Consider the following 16,526-nt stretch of genomic DNA (forward strand, 5'->3'; position numbering starts at 1 on the left):
TATTAGCTATTATTTCTCCCTTCTTAAAAAAACTAATCAACCACCACTTTTTCTTCCACTTCTCTTCCAGCCATAGCCCTCTCTATCTCCTTTTCTCCACAAAATAACATTTATTTCAGTTTGCCATGACAGTTGCAGTTTACACTTAATTATTTAATTAAATCTTGGTTTAATTATTAATAGTGCCCTTTTCAAATGTGTTCCAGTTTGGATTGTAAATTACATAGCTAGCTTACCTTTTGATGTAAAACTCCTTGAAAGTGTTGTCTGTGCTCATTCTATCCAATGTTTCACCTTTCATTCTCTCTTGTGCCCCATTTCAAAAAGGTCTTGTCCACACTACTCCACTGAAGCTGTTTTCAAGGTCACCAGACATGTCCTTATCCTTAAATCTGATTGTCAGTTTTCACTCCTCACCTTTTTGAGCTTTGAGCAGCATTTAACATAGCCAACCATTCCCTCCTTCTTAAACAATTTCTTCATTTGGCTTTTAGGGCACCACTTTCCGGTTTTCCTTCTGTCACTGCTTCTTGGTGTCCTGTCCTGGTTCTTCCTCACCTCTCTGAACTCTGAAGAGTGGATTGGCAAACAGCTCAGTCTTTAAACTTCTTCTGCTTTTTATCTATAATCATACCCTCCTTACTCTTCTCCTAAGCTACTTAGGCAAGGAACTAAAACCCATCTCACGTCCCCCACAACACACACTCAGAGTAAAGAGATGATCAAGCCACAGTAGGTGGTTCTTAACTTTGTGTAAGGAAGAGAGTTATCTTCAGGGATTGCATTTTGCTGAATATGGGTGTGCATCACAGCTGAATGGTTCAGGAGCAGAGAAGCTGAACACTCCACTAGGCATCTTGTTGTTGTTATTTGTGGGCGACAGTTACTTTATTATAGAAGAAACAGATGTAATAAAACAATAAGTTATTATACAATGACAACATCACCATTTTAAAATCTCTAATGAAATAATGGATATAGGCAGGGACCACCAATCACTACTAAAGCCATTAGGTGAAAAGTCGATAAGAAAGTATAAATTTGAGAGATTAGGCTAAGAGAATTTGAATCCACTAAGGAAAGTAAGTATCACTAAAAGTGGGGTAAACAGGCTTTATGTGCATTTGCTGTGATATAATATGAAGTATACAGGGCCACCTATAAAACATTCTTGCCAAAAAGAAAAAGAAAAGAAAAAAAATTAAAACAAGGACCTGAATTCAAGCAAGACTCTAGCTCTGACTTCCAGTTTTCTGGTTTTTTTTTTTTTTAAATCTTTATTGGACTATAATTGCTTCACAATGGTGTGTTAGTTTCCGCTGTATAGCAAAGTGAATCAGCTATACATACACATATATCCCCATATCTCCTCCCTCTTGTGTCTCCCTCGCACCCTCCCTATCCCACCCCTCTGGGTGGTCACAAAGCACTGAGCTGATCTCCATGTGCTATGCGGCCGCCTCCCACAGCTATCCATTCCACACTTGGTAGTGTACATATGTCCATGCCACACTATCACTTCATCCCAGCCTACACTTCCCCCTCCCCGTGTCCTCAAGTCCATTCTCTACATCTGTGTTTTTATTCCTGTTCAGCCCCAAGGTTCTTCAGCACCATTTTTTTTTAGATTCCATATATATGTGTTAGCATACGGTGTTTGTTTTTCCCTTTCTGACTTACTTCACTCTGTATGACAGACTCTAGGTCCATCCACCTCACTACAAATAACTCAATTTTGTTTCTTTTTATGGCTGAGTAATATTCCATTGTATATATGTGCCACATCTTCTTTATCCATTCATCTGTTGATTGACACTGAGGTTGCTTCCATATCCTGGTTATTGTAAACAGAGCTGCAATGAACATTGTGGTACATGACTCTTTTTGAATTATAGTTTTCTCAGGCTATACGCCCAGTAGTGGGATTGCTGGGTCGTATGGTAGTTCTATCTTTAGTTTTTTAAGGAACTGCCATAATGTTCTCCATAGTGGCTGTATCAATTTACATTCCCACCAACAGTGCAAAAGGGTTCCGTTTTCTCCACACCTTCTCCAGCATTTATTCTTTGTAGATTTTTTGATGATAGCCATTCTGACTGGTGTGAGGTGATACCTCATTGTAGTTTTGATTTGCATTTCTCTAATGATTAGTGATGTTGAGCAATCTTTCATGTGTTTGTTGGCAATCTGTATGTCTTCTTTGGAGAAATGTCTATTTAGCTCTTCTGCCCATTTTTCAATTGGGCTGTTTTTTTTTTTGATATTGAGCTGCATGAGACGCTTGTAAATTTTGGAGATTAATCCTTTGTCTGCTGCTTCATTTGCAAATATTTTCTCCCATTCTGAGGGATGTCTTTTCATCTTGCTTATGGTTTCCTTTGCTGCACAAAAGCTTTTAAGTTTCATTAGGTCCCATTTGTTTATTTTTGTTTTTATTTCCATTTCTCTAGGAGGTGGGTCAAAAAGGATCTTGCTGTGATTTATGTCATAGAGTGTTCTGCCTATGTTTTCCTCTAAGAGTTTGATGGTGTCTGGCCTTACATTTAGGTCTTTAATCCATTTTGAGTTTATTTTTGTGTATGGTGTTAGGGAGTGTTGTAACTTCATTCTTTTACATGTAGCTGTCCAGTTTTCCCAGCACCACTTATTGAATAGGCTGTCCTTTCTCCTTTGTATACTCTTGCCTCCTTTATCAAAGATAAGGTGACCATAGGTGCGTGGGTTTATCTCTGGGCTTTCTATCCTGTTCCATTGATCTATATTTCTGTTTTTGTGCCAGTACCAGACTGTCTTCATTACTGTAGCTTTATAGTATAGTCTGAAGTCTGGGAGTCTGATTCCCCCAGCTCCGTTTTTCTTTCTCAAGATTGCTTTGGCTATTCGAGGTCTATTGTGTTTCCATACAAATTGTGACATTTTTGTTCTAGTTCTGTGAAAAATGTCATTGGTAGTTTGATAGGGCTTGCATTGAATCTGCAGATTACTCTGGGTAGTATAGTCTTTTTCACAATGTTGATTCTTCCGATCCAGAACATGATATATCTCTCCATCTGTTTGTATCATCTTTAATCTCTTTCATCAGTGTCTTATAGTTGTCTGCATACAGGTCTTTTGTCTCCTTAGGTAGGTTTATCCCTATGTATTTTATTCTTTTTGTTGCAGTGGTAAATGGGAGTGTTTCCATAATTTCTCTTTCAGATTTTTCATCATTAGTGTATAGGAATGCAAGAGATTGCTCTGCATTAATTTGTATCCTGGTACTTTACTAAATTCATTGATTAGCTCTAGTAGTTTTCTGGTAACATCTTTAGGATTCTCTATGTATGGTATCATGTCATCTGCCGACAGTGACAGTTTTACTTCTTCTTTTGCAGTTTGGATTCCTTTTATTTCTTTTTCTTCTCTGATTGCTGTGACTAAAACTTCCAAAACTATGTTGAATAATAGTGGTGAGAGTGGACAACCTTGTCTTGTTCCTGATCTTAGAGGAAATGGTTTCAGTTTTTGACCATTGAAAACGATGTCGGCTGTGGGTTTCTCATATATGGCCTTTATTATGTTGAGGTAAGTTCCCTCTATGCCTACTTTCTGGAGGGTTTTTATCATAAATGGGTGTTGAATTTTGTCGAAAGCTTTTTCTGCATCTATTGAGATGATCCTATGGTTTTTCTCCTTCAATTTGTTAATATGGTGTGTATCACATTGATTGATTTGCATATATTGAAGAATCCCTGCATTCCTGGGATAAACCCCACTTGATCATGGTGTATGATCCTTTTAATGTGCTGTTGGATTCTGTTTGCTAGTATTTTGTTGAGGATTTTTGCATCTATGTTCATCAGTGATATTGGCCTGTACTTTTCTTTCTTTGTGACATCTTTGTCTGGTTTTGGTATCAGGATGATGGTGGCCTCGGAGAATGAGTTTGGGAGTTTTCCTCCCTCTGCTATATTTTGGAAGAGTTTGAGAAGGACAGGTGTTAGCTCTTCTCTAAATGTTGGGTAGAATTCGCCTGTGAAGCCATCTGGTCCTGTGCTTTTGTTTGCTGGAATATTTTAAATCACAGTTTCGATTTCAGTGCTTGTGATTGGTCTGTTTATATTTTCTATTTCGTCCTGGTTCAGTCTTGGAAGGTTGTGCTTTTCTAAGAATTTGTTCATTTCTTCCAGGTTGTCCATTTTACAGGCATATCGTTGCTTGTAGTAATCTCTCATGATCCTTTGTATTTCTGCAGTGTCAGTTGTTACTTCTCCTTTTTCATTTCTAATTCTATTGATTTGAGTCTTCTCCCTTTTTTTCTTGAAGAGTCTGGCTAATGGTTTATCAAAATTTTTAATCTTCTACAAGAAGGAGCTTTTAGTTTTATTTATCTTTGCTATTGTATCCTTAATTTTTTATCATTTATTTCTGATCTGGTCTTTATGATTTCTTTCCTTCTGCTAACTTTAGGGGTTTTTTGTTCTTCTTTAATTGCTCTACGTATAAGGTTAGGTTATTTGAGATGTTTCTTATTTCTCAAGGTAGGATTGTATTGCTATAAACTTCCCTCTTACAACTGCTTTTGCTGCATCCCATAGGTTTTGGTTTGTCATGTTTTCATAGTCATTTGTTTCTAGGTATTTTTTGATTTACTCTTTGATTTTTTCGGTGATCTCTTGGTTATTAAGTAGTGTATTGTTTAGCCTCCATGTGCTTTTATTTTTTACAAATTTTTTCCTGTAATTGATATCTAGTCTCATAGCGTTGGGGTCGGAAAAGATACTTAATACGATTTCAATTTTCTTAAATTTACCAAGGCTTGATTTGTGACCCAAGATATGATCTCTCCTGGAGAATGTTCCATGAGCACTTGAGAAGAAAGTGTATTCTGTTGTTTTTGGATGGAATATCCTATAAATATCAATTGAGTCCATCTTATTTAATGTATCATTTAAAGCTTGTGTTTCCTTATTTATTTTCATTTTGGATGATCTGTCCATTGGTGAAAATGGGGTGTTAAAGTCCCCTACTATGATTGTGATAACTGTCGATTTTCCCTTTTATGGCTGTTAGCATTTCCCTTATGTATTGAGGTGCTCCTATGTTGGGTGCATAAATATTTACAATTGTTATATCTTCTTCTTTGATTGATCCCTTGATCATTATGTAGTGTCCTTCTTTGTCTCTTGTAGTAGTCTTTATTTTAAAGTCTATTTTGTCTGATATAAGAATTCCTACTCCAGCTTTCTTTTGATTTCCATTTGCATGGAATATCTTATTCCATCCCCTCACTTTCAGTCTGTATGTGTCCCTAAGTCTGAAGTGGGTCTCTTGTAGACAGAATATATACGGGTCTTGTTTTTCTATCCATTCAGTCAGTCTATGTCTTTTGGTTGGAGCATTTAATCCATCTACATTTAAGGTAATTATCGATATGTATGTTCCTATTACCATTTTCTTAATTGTTTTGGGTTTGTTTTGTAGGTCTTTTCCTTCTCTTGTGTTTCCTGCCTAGAGAAGTTCCTTTAGCATTAGTTGCAAGGCTGGTTTGGTGGTGCTGAATTGTCTTAGCTTTTGCTTGTCTGTAAAGGTTTTAATTTCTCCATCAAATCTGAATGAGATCCTTGCTGTGTAGAGTCATCTTGGTTGTAGGTTTTTCGCTTTCATCACTTTAAATATGTCCTGCCACTGCCTTCTGGCTTGCAGAGTTTCTGCTGAAAGATCAGCTGTTAACCTATGGGGATTCCCTTGTATGTTATTTGTTGTTTTTCCCTTGTTGCTTTTAATATTTTTTCTTTGTATTTAATTTTTGATAGCTTAATATGTGTCTTGGCATGTTTATCCTTGGATTTATCCTGTATGGCACTCTCTGTGCTTCCTGAACTTGATTGACTCTTTCTTTTCCCATATTAGGTAAGTTTTCACCTATAACCTCTTCAAATATTTTCTCAGTCCCTTTTTCTCTTCTTCTTCTGGGATTCCTATAATTCAAATGTTGGTCTGTTTAATGTTGTGCCAGAGGTCTCTGAGACTGTTCTCAATTCTTTTCTTTCTTTTTTCTTTATTCTGCTCTGCTGTAGTTATTTCCACTATTTTATCTTCCAGGTCACTTATCTGTTCTTCTACCTCAGTTATTCTATTGATTCCTTCTAGAGAATTTTTAATTTCATTTATTGTGCTGTTCATCATTGTTTGTTTGCTCTTTAGTTCTTCTAGGTCCTTGTTAAACGTTTCTTGTATTTTCTCCATTCTATTTCCAAGATTTTGGATCTTTACTATCATTACTCTGAATTCTTTTTCAGGCAGACTGCCTATTTCCTCTTCATTTGTTTGGTATGGTGGGTTTTACCTTGCTCCTTCAACTGCTGCATATTTCTCTGCCTTCCCATTTTGCTTAACTTACTGTGTTTGGGGTCTCCTTTTCACAGGCTGCAGGTTTGTAGTTCCCATTGTTTTTGGTGTCTGTCCCCAGTGGCTAAGGTTGGTTCATTGGGTTGTGTACGCTTCCTGGTGGAGGGCACTAGTGCCTGTGTTCTGGTGGACGAGGCTGGATCTTGTCTTTCTGGTGGGCAGGTCTGTGTCTGGTGGTGTGTTTTTGGGTGTCTGTGACCTTATTATGATTTTAGGCAGCCTCTCTGCTAATGGGTGGGGCTGTGTTCCTGTCTTACTAGTTGTTTGGCATAGGGTGTTCAGTACTGTAGCAGCTGGTCGTTGAGTGGAGCTGGGTCTTAGCGTTGAGATGGAGGTCTCTGTGAGAGCTTTCACCTTTTGACATTACATGGAGCCGGGAGGTCTCTGGTAGACCAATGTCCTGAGCTCGGCTCTCCCACCTCAGAGGCACAGGCCTGACACCTGGCTGGAGCAGCAAGTCCCTGTCAGCCACATGGCTCAGAAGAAAAAGGAGAAAAATAGAAAGAAAGAAAGGAAAAAAACAAAAGAAAATAAAATAATTAAAATAAAAAATAAAAAATTATTAAAAAGTAATAAGAAAAAGGAAAAGAAAAAAAAAAGCAAGAAGACAGCGGCCAAACCAAACAACAACAAATCCACCAATGATAGCAAGCGCTGAAAACTATACTAAAATAAAAAGAACAAAAAACGAACAGACAGAACCCTAGGACAAATGGTAAAAGCAAAGTTATACAGACAAAATCCCACAAAGAAGCATATACATACACACTCAAAAAAAGAGAAAAAGGAAAAAAAAAATATATATATATAGAAAGGAAGAGAGCAATCAAATCAATAAACAAATCTACCCATGATAATAAACTCTAAATACTAAGATAAACATAAAACCAGAAACACATTAGATGCAGAAAGCAAACCGCAAGTCTACAGTTGCTCCCAAGCTCGGAGAAATTTCCCTTTCTCTTCTTTGTTCGCACAGCTCCTCGGGTTCAGCTCCGGATTTGGCCCCGCCTCTGCATGTAGGTCACCTGAGGGCATCTGTTCCTCACTCAGACAGGATGGGGTTAAAGAAGCAGCTGCTTCGGGGGCTCTGGCTCACTCAGGCCGGGGGGAAGAAGGGGTACGGAATGCAGGGCAAGCCTGCAGCAGCAGAGGCCAACATGACATTGCAACAGCCTGAGGTGCGCCGTGTGTTCTGCCGGGGAAGTTGTCCCTGGATCATGGGAACCTGGCAGTGTCGGGCTGCACAGGCTCCCGGAAGCGGAGGTGTGGAGAGTGACCTGTGCTTGCACACAGGCTTTTTGGTGGCTGCAGCAGCAGCCTTAGCATTTCATGCCCATCTCTGGCATCCGTGCTGATAGCCACAGCTCGAGCCCATCTCTGGAGCTCATTTAGGTGGTGCTCTGAATCCCCTCCCCTCCCACACCCCGGAACAGTGGTCTCTTGTCTCTTGGGCAGATCCAGACTTTTTCCCGGACTCCCTCCCGGCTACCTGTGGTGCACTAGCCCCCTTCAGGCTGTGTTCACACAGCCAACCCAAGTCCTTTCCTTGGGATCTGACCTCCGAAGCCCAAGCCTCAGCTCCCAGCCCCCACCCGCCCTAGTGGGTGAGCAGACAAGCCTCTCAGGCTGGTGAGTGCTGGTCGGCACCAGTCCTCTGTGAGGGAATCTCTCCACTTTGCCCTCTGCACCCGTTGCTGCACTCTCCTCCGTGGCTCCGAAGCTTCCCCCCTGCCACCCCCCATCTCCGCCAGTGAAGGGGCTTCCTAGTGTGTGGAAACTTTTCCTTCTTCACAGCTCCCTCCCAGAGGTTCAGGTCCCATCCCTATTCTTTTGTCTCTGTTTTCTCTTTTCTCTTTTGCCCTACCCAGGTACGTGGGGAGTTTCTTGCCTTTTGGGAAGTCTGAGGTCTTCTGCCAGTGTTCCGTAGATTTACTGTAGCAGTTTTTCCACATGTAGATGTATTTCTGATGTATTTGTGGGGAGGAAGGTGATCTCCACGTCTTACTCCTCTGCCATCTTGAAGGTCTCTCTCTTTTTTATTTTTAAAATTCTCAGTCTTGATGGTTGTAATTCAGTATTTTGAGTTTTTTGTTACATCAATAAAACAGTTCTCCTAAGTGGTTGCAAGAAGAAGGTTAATCACTTCACTGTACTCTCTTAAACTCCAAAACGCTCAGGTATATTTCTTCACCTAAACAATCAAATATGTCTTCACATAAAAGTGAAGAATTAAAGTCAAGAATGAGAAATTTTACTTACCATTCAATCAGCTTAATATAAGTTATTGGAAAGAATGAATTGACTTTTGATTGGTGACACAAGCAAAGTGAAAATAAATCCTAATGTATAAATTATTTACTATTGCCTTTTAATCTAAATGGTTTCAAAATCTTTTAAAACCCCGATTACTCCTCTTGGTGATTTAGTGATACATTTTTTTTTTTCTAAGACTAGAAAAAACTATCCTACTATACAAATAGAAAAAAAAGACATTTAGTTGATTTCATATTTCTTAAAATTTTTCTCGTAAAAGAGTTTCAAATCCTCAGTCCTACCAGCCCAGTAGTGTGGGCAGCACTTATATTGAATTTCAATATTGTAACATTAACATGAATTTCCCTCCAGTGTACAATGATCTATTAGATAATATCTAATGGTTTATAAAAATCATCATGCTTACATTTTTGCTTCATGTTACCTTAATTTTTGTGCTTCTCAAAAAAGCAGCAAAAAATTTTTTTAAATGTCAAGTATTATAGTTTAATGAAGAAATCAGTGTTTAAAAACATTACTTCTTTAATGTTTCTATATATATCCTGCATAATTCCAACTTTGGATATTTTATTCTAAAAGGAAATTGAAACATAGCTCAAAATTTATTCTCTTTAGCATCCCTGGGTGCAAGGTAAAATGAGACTGTTAACACCTTAAGGATTTAGGCACAACTGATCCTGTGTATCAATTTCTCAAAATTGAAAACTATTTCAGCCACTACGTTTTTGGCCTTATTTCCACTCTGTTTAGCTGACAGGACTGGCAGATCTCAACAGCCACAACACCATATGTTACAATCAAAGCCAGATGACATTCTGGCACTGCAGTGGCTGTATGAATCAATGTGCTAATTTTCTCTTTTGTGATGATTTGTGATAAATCATCTAGAATTTCAGGTATTTAAAATTCAGAAGGACATAATATGGCAAATTTCTCCATTCTCCATCTTTTTCTTTCCCTATGGACTCAAGGAGTCTGCCACTTTTAATAACTACGACCTCCTACTTTTATGCCTATGTTCCATTTCCCCTCAATCCAACTGAGAGGAAGAACTCAATACCTGAAAGACATCTTTGATACCTCATCCATTCATTTTATTCTTTCAACAAATTTATTGAGAACCTACTATGTGCCAGGCACTGTATGAGGCACAAGGAATGCAAAGTTGAACAGTGACAACAAAAACACACACAATTCCTGTCCTCATGGAGTTTACAATGTAGAGGGTCTACATTAATCAAAAACATATAAAATTACAAAGGTGTTCAATGCTAAGTAGTGGTATGTGTTCGTGTGATAATGTATAACAGTGGGTCTTACTCTGGTGAAAGAAATTAGGGAATGCTTCCCTGAGGAAGTGATGAATGAGCTGAGATCCAAAAGACAAATAGGAATTAACTAAGCGATGAAAGTACTTCAAGCCAAAGGAATAGCATGAACAAAGGTTCCTATGGTGGAAGAGTCACCTTGATTCTCACTTATTCCAGACAGTTAAAGTGCAATGAGGGTAGAACACAAAGAAAGTGAAACATGGTGCAAAATGAAACTAAGAAGTAATAATAATAACTAACCTCTATTAAATGCTTTTTAAGGTGATGTGCCAGTCATTGTTTTAATGTTTTGAGACATTAACTTTTTCAACGTTCAGAATTATAATATAAATAGTGGCCCTAATACATAATCTCATAGGCAACATAAAATATTTTTGTTTTAATCATAAGAGCAATGAAACGCCATTAATGTGTTTTAAGCTAGAGGTGAAACTGGGGGTAGGTGGGTTGCCTTGATTAAAACTGCACTTCAAAAAAGAGAATTCTCCCTGCCTATAAAAATGAATCAGGAAGGCCAGAGCAGCTTAGGAAGACCAGTTAGGAGTCGACTGCAGTAATGCAGGTAAAAAGTGCTGATGGTAGCTTAGATTAGGAAGGTGGTAAGTGAAGAGAAGTAGACAAATTTACAAGGTAAAATAACAGGACGCAGTAGTGAACTGATTTGGGGGTGGGGGGTTGCAGTTAGGGAGAGGAAGGTGTCTAAGAGGAGTTCTAGGTTACCAGCTTGGAAACCAGGGTGATGGTGGTACCTTAGATTGGATACGTTAATAAAAACTTAAAGAGGAAGTTTTAACCCCTGTATTGACAAGTACTGAATAACAATAACTACAATAAAAATCCAAAAGGAGTTTCTGGTTAATTTTTTCACATATATTTGCCTGCAATCTTATAGCCATTCTTACATGGCTTAAATAAAAATAATGTTTCATTACAACTAGTGTCACATGGTGATCTTTTGAATTCTAGGATAAAATGAGAAAAGAAAAAAAATACAAGATGCCAAGAAAATGTTTTTCACATACATAAAATTAAAAAGGAAAACACAAATATCATTTTCTTCCCCTGATTACTAACATCTCTGCTAGGGACTTAGCAAAGACATGGCAACTTTATATCTAATTTGTGGTCATTTAAAAACTCTGGTAAGTTTATTACAGGTTGATTCCTATATTTCTCACACAGCTAAAAAGGTTGAGGTTAACTTAAAAAAAATTCTCCCCATATCTTTTAAATAGTTTGAATAATACACACATCATACACACACACACTTTAGAAGTATTATTATTTATGTTTAAAAGAAAAACAGATAAAAGGCCAACAAGTGATTCCTTTCCCCACCTCAGGAAAAATCTGTGAAATAAGGAATAAGATAAAATAAAAGCATATAATTGGGATTTAAGTAAAAAGAGCAGGTTATTGTGATTTCAGTCAAGTCAGTTGTTCTGTCTGAGCCTTAAGTTTTTTATTTAACTTTAAAAATGTGAATAATACCTACCTCCCAGGTTTGCTGTGGGAATTACATAATGCTTTTGGAAGTGTTTTATTAATTTTAAATCTCTATAAAAATAGTAATCACTATAAATTTTTAAAAGTCTAACAAAGCATACAGAATATTCAGATCCACATTAATTATCATCTCTACTGTTTATATCATTTTCTTGAGAAGGCCAAGTAAATTGAAAATAAGAAAAACATTCAGCATCTGTAACACTAAATAATTATAACACATAAATTTAAAATTCATATAGAGCAAATAGCTCAAGTCTGAGAAACACTGCAAGCTCTGAAGAAGTTAATGTCCCATCAATCCTGCTTTTCTATAATAGAGACTGCTTTTGTTGACTATATACCTACAGATCAAAAGTACTCTACTAAGGATATAAGCTATACATTTAAAATATTTAATTAGACCTTTGCTTTTAATCTAAAACTATATAATAGTCTTAGATTAAAATGGTTTAACAGGATTTTTAAAACACTCTGAGGTAAAATAATAACAATTTAACTTGTTCTTTGCTGTATCCTTAGCTCCCAAAACAGGGCCTGTATTTTAAATAATGTTAATTAAAATGGACATTACAGAAAAAAAAAAAAAAAAGGCCAGTACCATTTTCAATAAAATCTAAAATCACTCCAACACTTAGTGTAAAATGAAACATGTATTTCCTTCCAAGTACTTAGATAGAGGGATGGCTATATAAGTCATGCCAAACAAGCAAAGCACCATAAAGTGTCCGAACATGGTTGAAAATTTGAAAATTTTCAAGTATCTTAAAGAAAGAGCAGTCCAGCTGTTTCATGTTCTATCTTGGTTATATTTATGTTTAAGAATGTGAATTTTAAAATAGACCCCACTTAGTTTAATTCTATCAGAAATATATTTTAAATTGTTAAAAGCCTCTGTTTCTTAAATACTCAAACTTTTATTTCATAATGCATGATTGAGATTCTCTCTCGTGTTGGTTTCAAACTTAACAATCCCTAGAAAATAGAATTCAAAATTTACCAGTTTTTCTTATTATAGAAGATAATATATATAAGTCACATAGAACTTTAATCAAAACTAGCATTATAAATTTGACATGTGCAAACATCCACCTGTTGTGATACTACAGGAACGGTATGAAATTGTTTTATGTACGTGAAAAGAAAATTCTCTGAAAACATTCCCTTCCTTAAATAGAGGAAAGATGAAGGTAAAGAACTAATATAAATAGTATTAGTTAAAATTCTTACAGTTACAAATGCTGCTAAATTTAGCAGGATAGTTAAATTACTCTTTTACTTCTAACGATAAACGTTTAAAGGAATGTACAAATAATGCTTTTTAAATCAGTTGGCCATATACTCTAATGTCTTGCTTTTTTACAGTTTGTGCTTTTTATTTTAACATTTGTGCCATCTTCCTTGTTGAAAATTATAGCTTCAACTTACACAGTTTACCCATCACTTAAAATGATTCTTTTTCACATTTTCAAGTTACTTCATAAGCGCAGTAGGGTGATGATTTTCTAGAATTTTCAAACCCAGCCATTAGATATTTATTAATTTGATTGGATTTTTTACAGTAATTAAATATAGATTTAAGTACATAATTTTAATAACATTTAAAATGTAAGCCTCCTTTTATTTTACATTAGCCCTAAAAGCATCTGAATCTTTGTAAATAATAGTAAATTATTAACAAATAGTGATAAATAGTGGGAACACATAGATTTTAATTTTTCTTTTTAAAAAATGCCTATAATGTAATATCAAAATTAGGAAATGACATCTTCTATTCATTAGGCAGGTAATTATTTTACAGTATGCATTGACTTCCTTATATCACACCAGTTTAAAAGAGGGTTAAACCCCAAAACACAAAACAACCAAAAGACTGTAATGCCCGTACCTAGTATTTTCTAAACTGGCTTTGGAATAGTCACCACTTCATCACATTCTATTTCATTTTATTGTCTTTTCATGAAAAGGAAATTCTTCCACTAATTGGTAACATCACATTATAAATATAACCACCATACTCCAGAGCTATAATTTAAGTTTCTGACTGCCACTCCTGCTATTCAACTGTCATCTTCTTTATGTGATGGAGAAGAGCATCTTTTTCCAAGTGAGCCTCTGCAAGAGCTGTTTTAGCTTTAGCCAATTCCTGTTTAAGAGATTCATTCTCTTCCATGAGCTGAAATGATAAATTTGGAAAATAAGAAAACTTAACCATTTTCAGAAAACACAAACTCTTTATATAGTATCAAAGGTATGACACATGAGTCAGTAAAATTACCCAATGCTGGTGGGGATGCACTTAAGCTGAAAACTGCTTTGAGAAGTTATTTGGAAACACATACCAAGCACTTAAAAATGTCTGTAAGTTTTGACCCAGCAATTCAAAACACTAATTAACTTCTAATTTCCAAATCTAATAGTGATTTTGTTTAATTTCAATTTCTCTTAAGATGCTGCTGACCTCACCACTCCTTGTTAAGCCTCTCTCCTCTTTTGCCTTTTATGCTACAGTTCCTTCTTGTTTATCCCTCTCTACCTATGGACTTTTCATCTCTTCCTCAGCTGTTTAAGAACCCTTAAATTTTTCATATTCTATTAAATTCCATAATTGGTCGCCTTCTCTTACCACTGGAGCCACTCTCTTAGATGCTCTCATCTACTCCTGTGGCTCCAATAACTATAGATAGCCTGATCCAGCACAAGCCTCTATCTTGAGCCCCAGACCCACATTCTGAATATCTCATTAGACATTTTCATCTAGATATCAATAGGTCTCCCCTCATTAAGACTTGGTTCAAGCATTTTATCCTCTTAGAACCATTCCCTAACCCCTAACCAGGAAGATGTGATAAAACTTTCTCCACAGGAAAACACATTTACACAGATATATTAAAATAAATTCGTTCAATTTCAAAGAGTTCTCAGACCTTTTAGTACTAGCTTAAGAATGCCTGCCTTACAGACCAAGTTGGGTATTTCACTATACTTCCCAAACTCTAGTACATATAACACATGAAACAGTATGTTCTGACTACCATTTACATGCTCCTGTCTTTCCCACTAAACTTTGAGTTTCTTAATAGATAGGGAGTGGTATACTGTTACAATTCTATATCCTTAGCTTAGAGTTGACATCCAACAAATCCTGTTAAACAGATGAATGAACTCATTCTGTGGTTCTATCATAGAGAATTAAAATTCTGCTGGACAGAATTTTATAACAGCAAAAAATAAGAAGCAACTCAAATATTAACAAATGTTAAGAGGAACCTTTAGAAATGACAATACATCTACACCCATATTAATCTGCCACTAACAACAAATATGAAGCATCGACTATACTTGAATTAAAAAAACAAATAAAATACATATATGAAGCATATGTAGCAATACGGAAAATATCTGTTAAACAATGTTAAGTATAAAAAAAAATACAGTTATATACACTAGAATAGTAATTGTTTAGAAAAATTATGGAAAGAGCCTGGGAGGAAAAATTAAAAAATACTGATAACACTGTAGGAGGTTACAATATGTTAGAGTTGTTTTAAAATATTTTTCCAAAGTTCTGAAATATAACAATACTTTTGCAACTTAAAAATAAGACAACAAAATGAATATATCTTCCAAGAAGCCTTCATAGATTCCAGAAACTGGCACTGTCCCACAGTTACTCCTTTATCTTCCATCAGACTACAACCTCTGTGAAGGCTGGGAATGCCCATACCTTGCTCAACACTGTATCAACAGCATCTAACACAGTGCCTGGCATATAACAAGCACTCAACAAATGTTAAATAAGTAAATAATGTCTGAACTATTTAATATTTATTTTAATTGCTGAAACTGAATGAGAATGAACTAGTTTTTCCATTACCTGTTCCCTAGTAAAGTCAAAGGAGCACTCAGGAAAGTTGACTGACCGAGAAGGCCAAGGAACCTCTGGGCTCGTCTGAGTGGCTTGAGTGACACTGTGTTGTTTTTTCAGATCACACTTTCCACTGGTAAGCAGCACTGAATCACTTTTGACATCTTCTTTCAAATCATTTCTAGAGTTAAGCATCTGAGAATCTAATACAACAAATAAATACTCAGATAACATTTCTAAATACTTGATAAATCTTAAGTTCTCTTGTGAAAAACTAATTTAAAAATGAGTATCTCTATTAGTAGGAAGACATTATGAAACAGAAAAACAATAAAGTCAATAAAAGAAAAAAGCTCATTCATTGAAAAGATGAACAAAATCAAAACCAAAAGCTCATCTGTTGAAAACATGAATAAAATTGATAAAACCTTAGACGGACCAAAAAATAAAAAAGGAAACAAATTACTAGAATCAGAAATGGAAGAGGGGATGTTACTATCAACCTAACAGAAATAAAAATAATTGTAAAGGAATACTGTGAAGAACTGTATACCAATAAATTAGATAACTTAGATGAAATAGAAAAATTCCTACAAAGACACAAGCTACCAAAATAGACTCAGTAAGAAATAGATGCAAATACAACAGGTAAAGAGATTAAATCAGTAATCAAAAACAAGTGATGGTGCTTCAGGTATAGCCAGATACTGGAATTCATATGATGTCCTCAGGAGTGTCAATTTAGGAACCTGACTCTCTCTACTTCTCAGGTCCACTTTTCTTCTCTTCTGGATTAGTTCAGTCATATGATGGCAAAGGTAGCCTCTGGTGAACCCAAACAAGTAAGTTTTACAGCCTGTGACCCCTTCTCTCTCAGTGTCCTTTTCAATTCACAAAAAAAGACTCAGAATGCTTGGGTCACAGTCCATTCATGTATCACTCAGTGTCCCAAGGGCTGAAATCTTTTGATCGGCCCTGCTGGGTCCCATCTCCATTTTTGTGATAGGGTCATATGATTGCTAAGTCCACCAAAATCATGTGCAACAGTCATGATAGAAAGGCAGTTCACCATATCAAATTATATTGAGCAGACAAAAGAGTAATACTGCTCAAAATAATTTTTCCCCTTAAAAAGATTTCCAGAAGGGGTTAGC

The 16,526-nt window shown here is 36.1% G+C and overlaps 1 protein-coding gene across 1 annotated transcript in view; it reads right to left on the minus strand.

Moving 5' to 3' along the window:
- Positions 1-12,855: 12,855 nt before the first annotated feature.
- Positions 12,856-16,526, minus strand: part of BLTP3B (bridge-like lipid transfer protein family member 3B) — a 91,293-nt gene continuing 87,622 nt past the window's right edge. The window contains 3 exon segments of the mRNA XM_068560076.1: positions 12,856-13,571; positions 13,573-13,680; positions 15,382-15,575. Of these exon segments, the coding sequence (XP_068416177.1) occupies positions 13,530-13,571; positions 13,573-13,680; positions 15,382-15,575 (344 nt within the window). The 3' untranslated portion in view covers positions 12,856-13,529.

Source organism: Eschrichtius robustus, chromosome 13 (assembly GCF_028021215.1).
Source record: "Eschrichtius robustus isolate mEscRob2 chromosome 13, mEscRob2.pri, whole genome shotgun sequence".
In the NCBI taxonomy this organism is placed as follows: Eukaryota; Metazoa; Chordata; class Mammalia; order Artiodactyla; family Eschrichtiidae; genus Eschrichtius; species Eschrichtius robustus.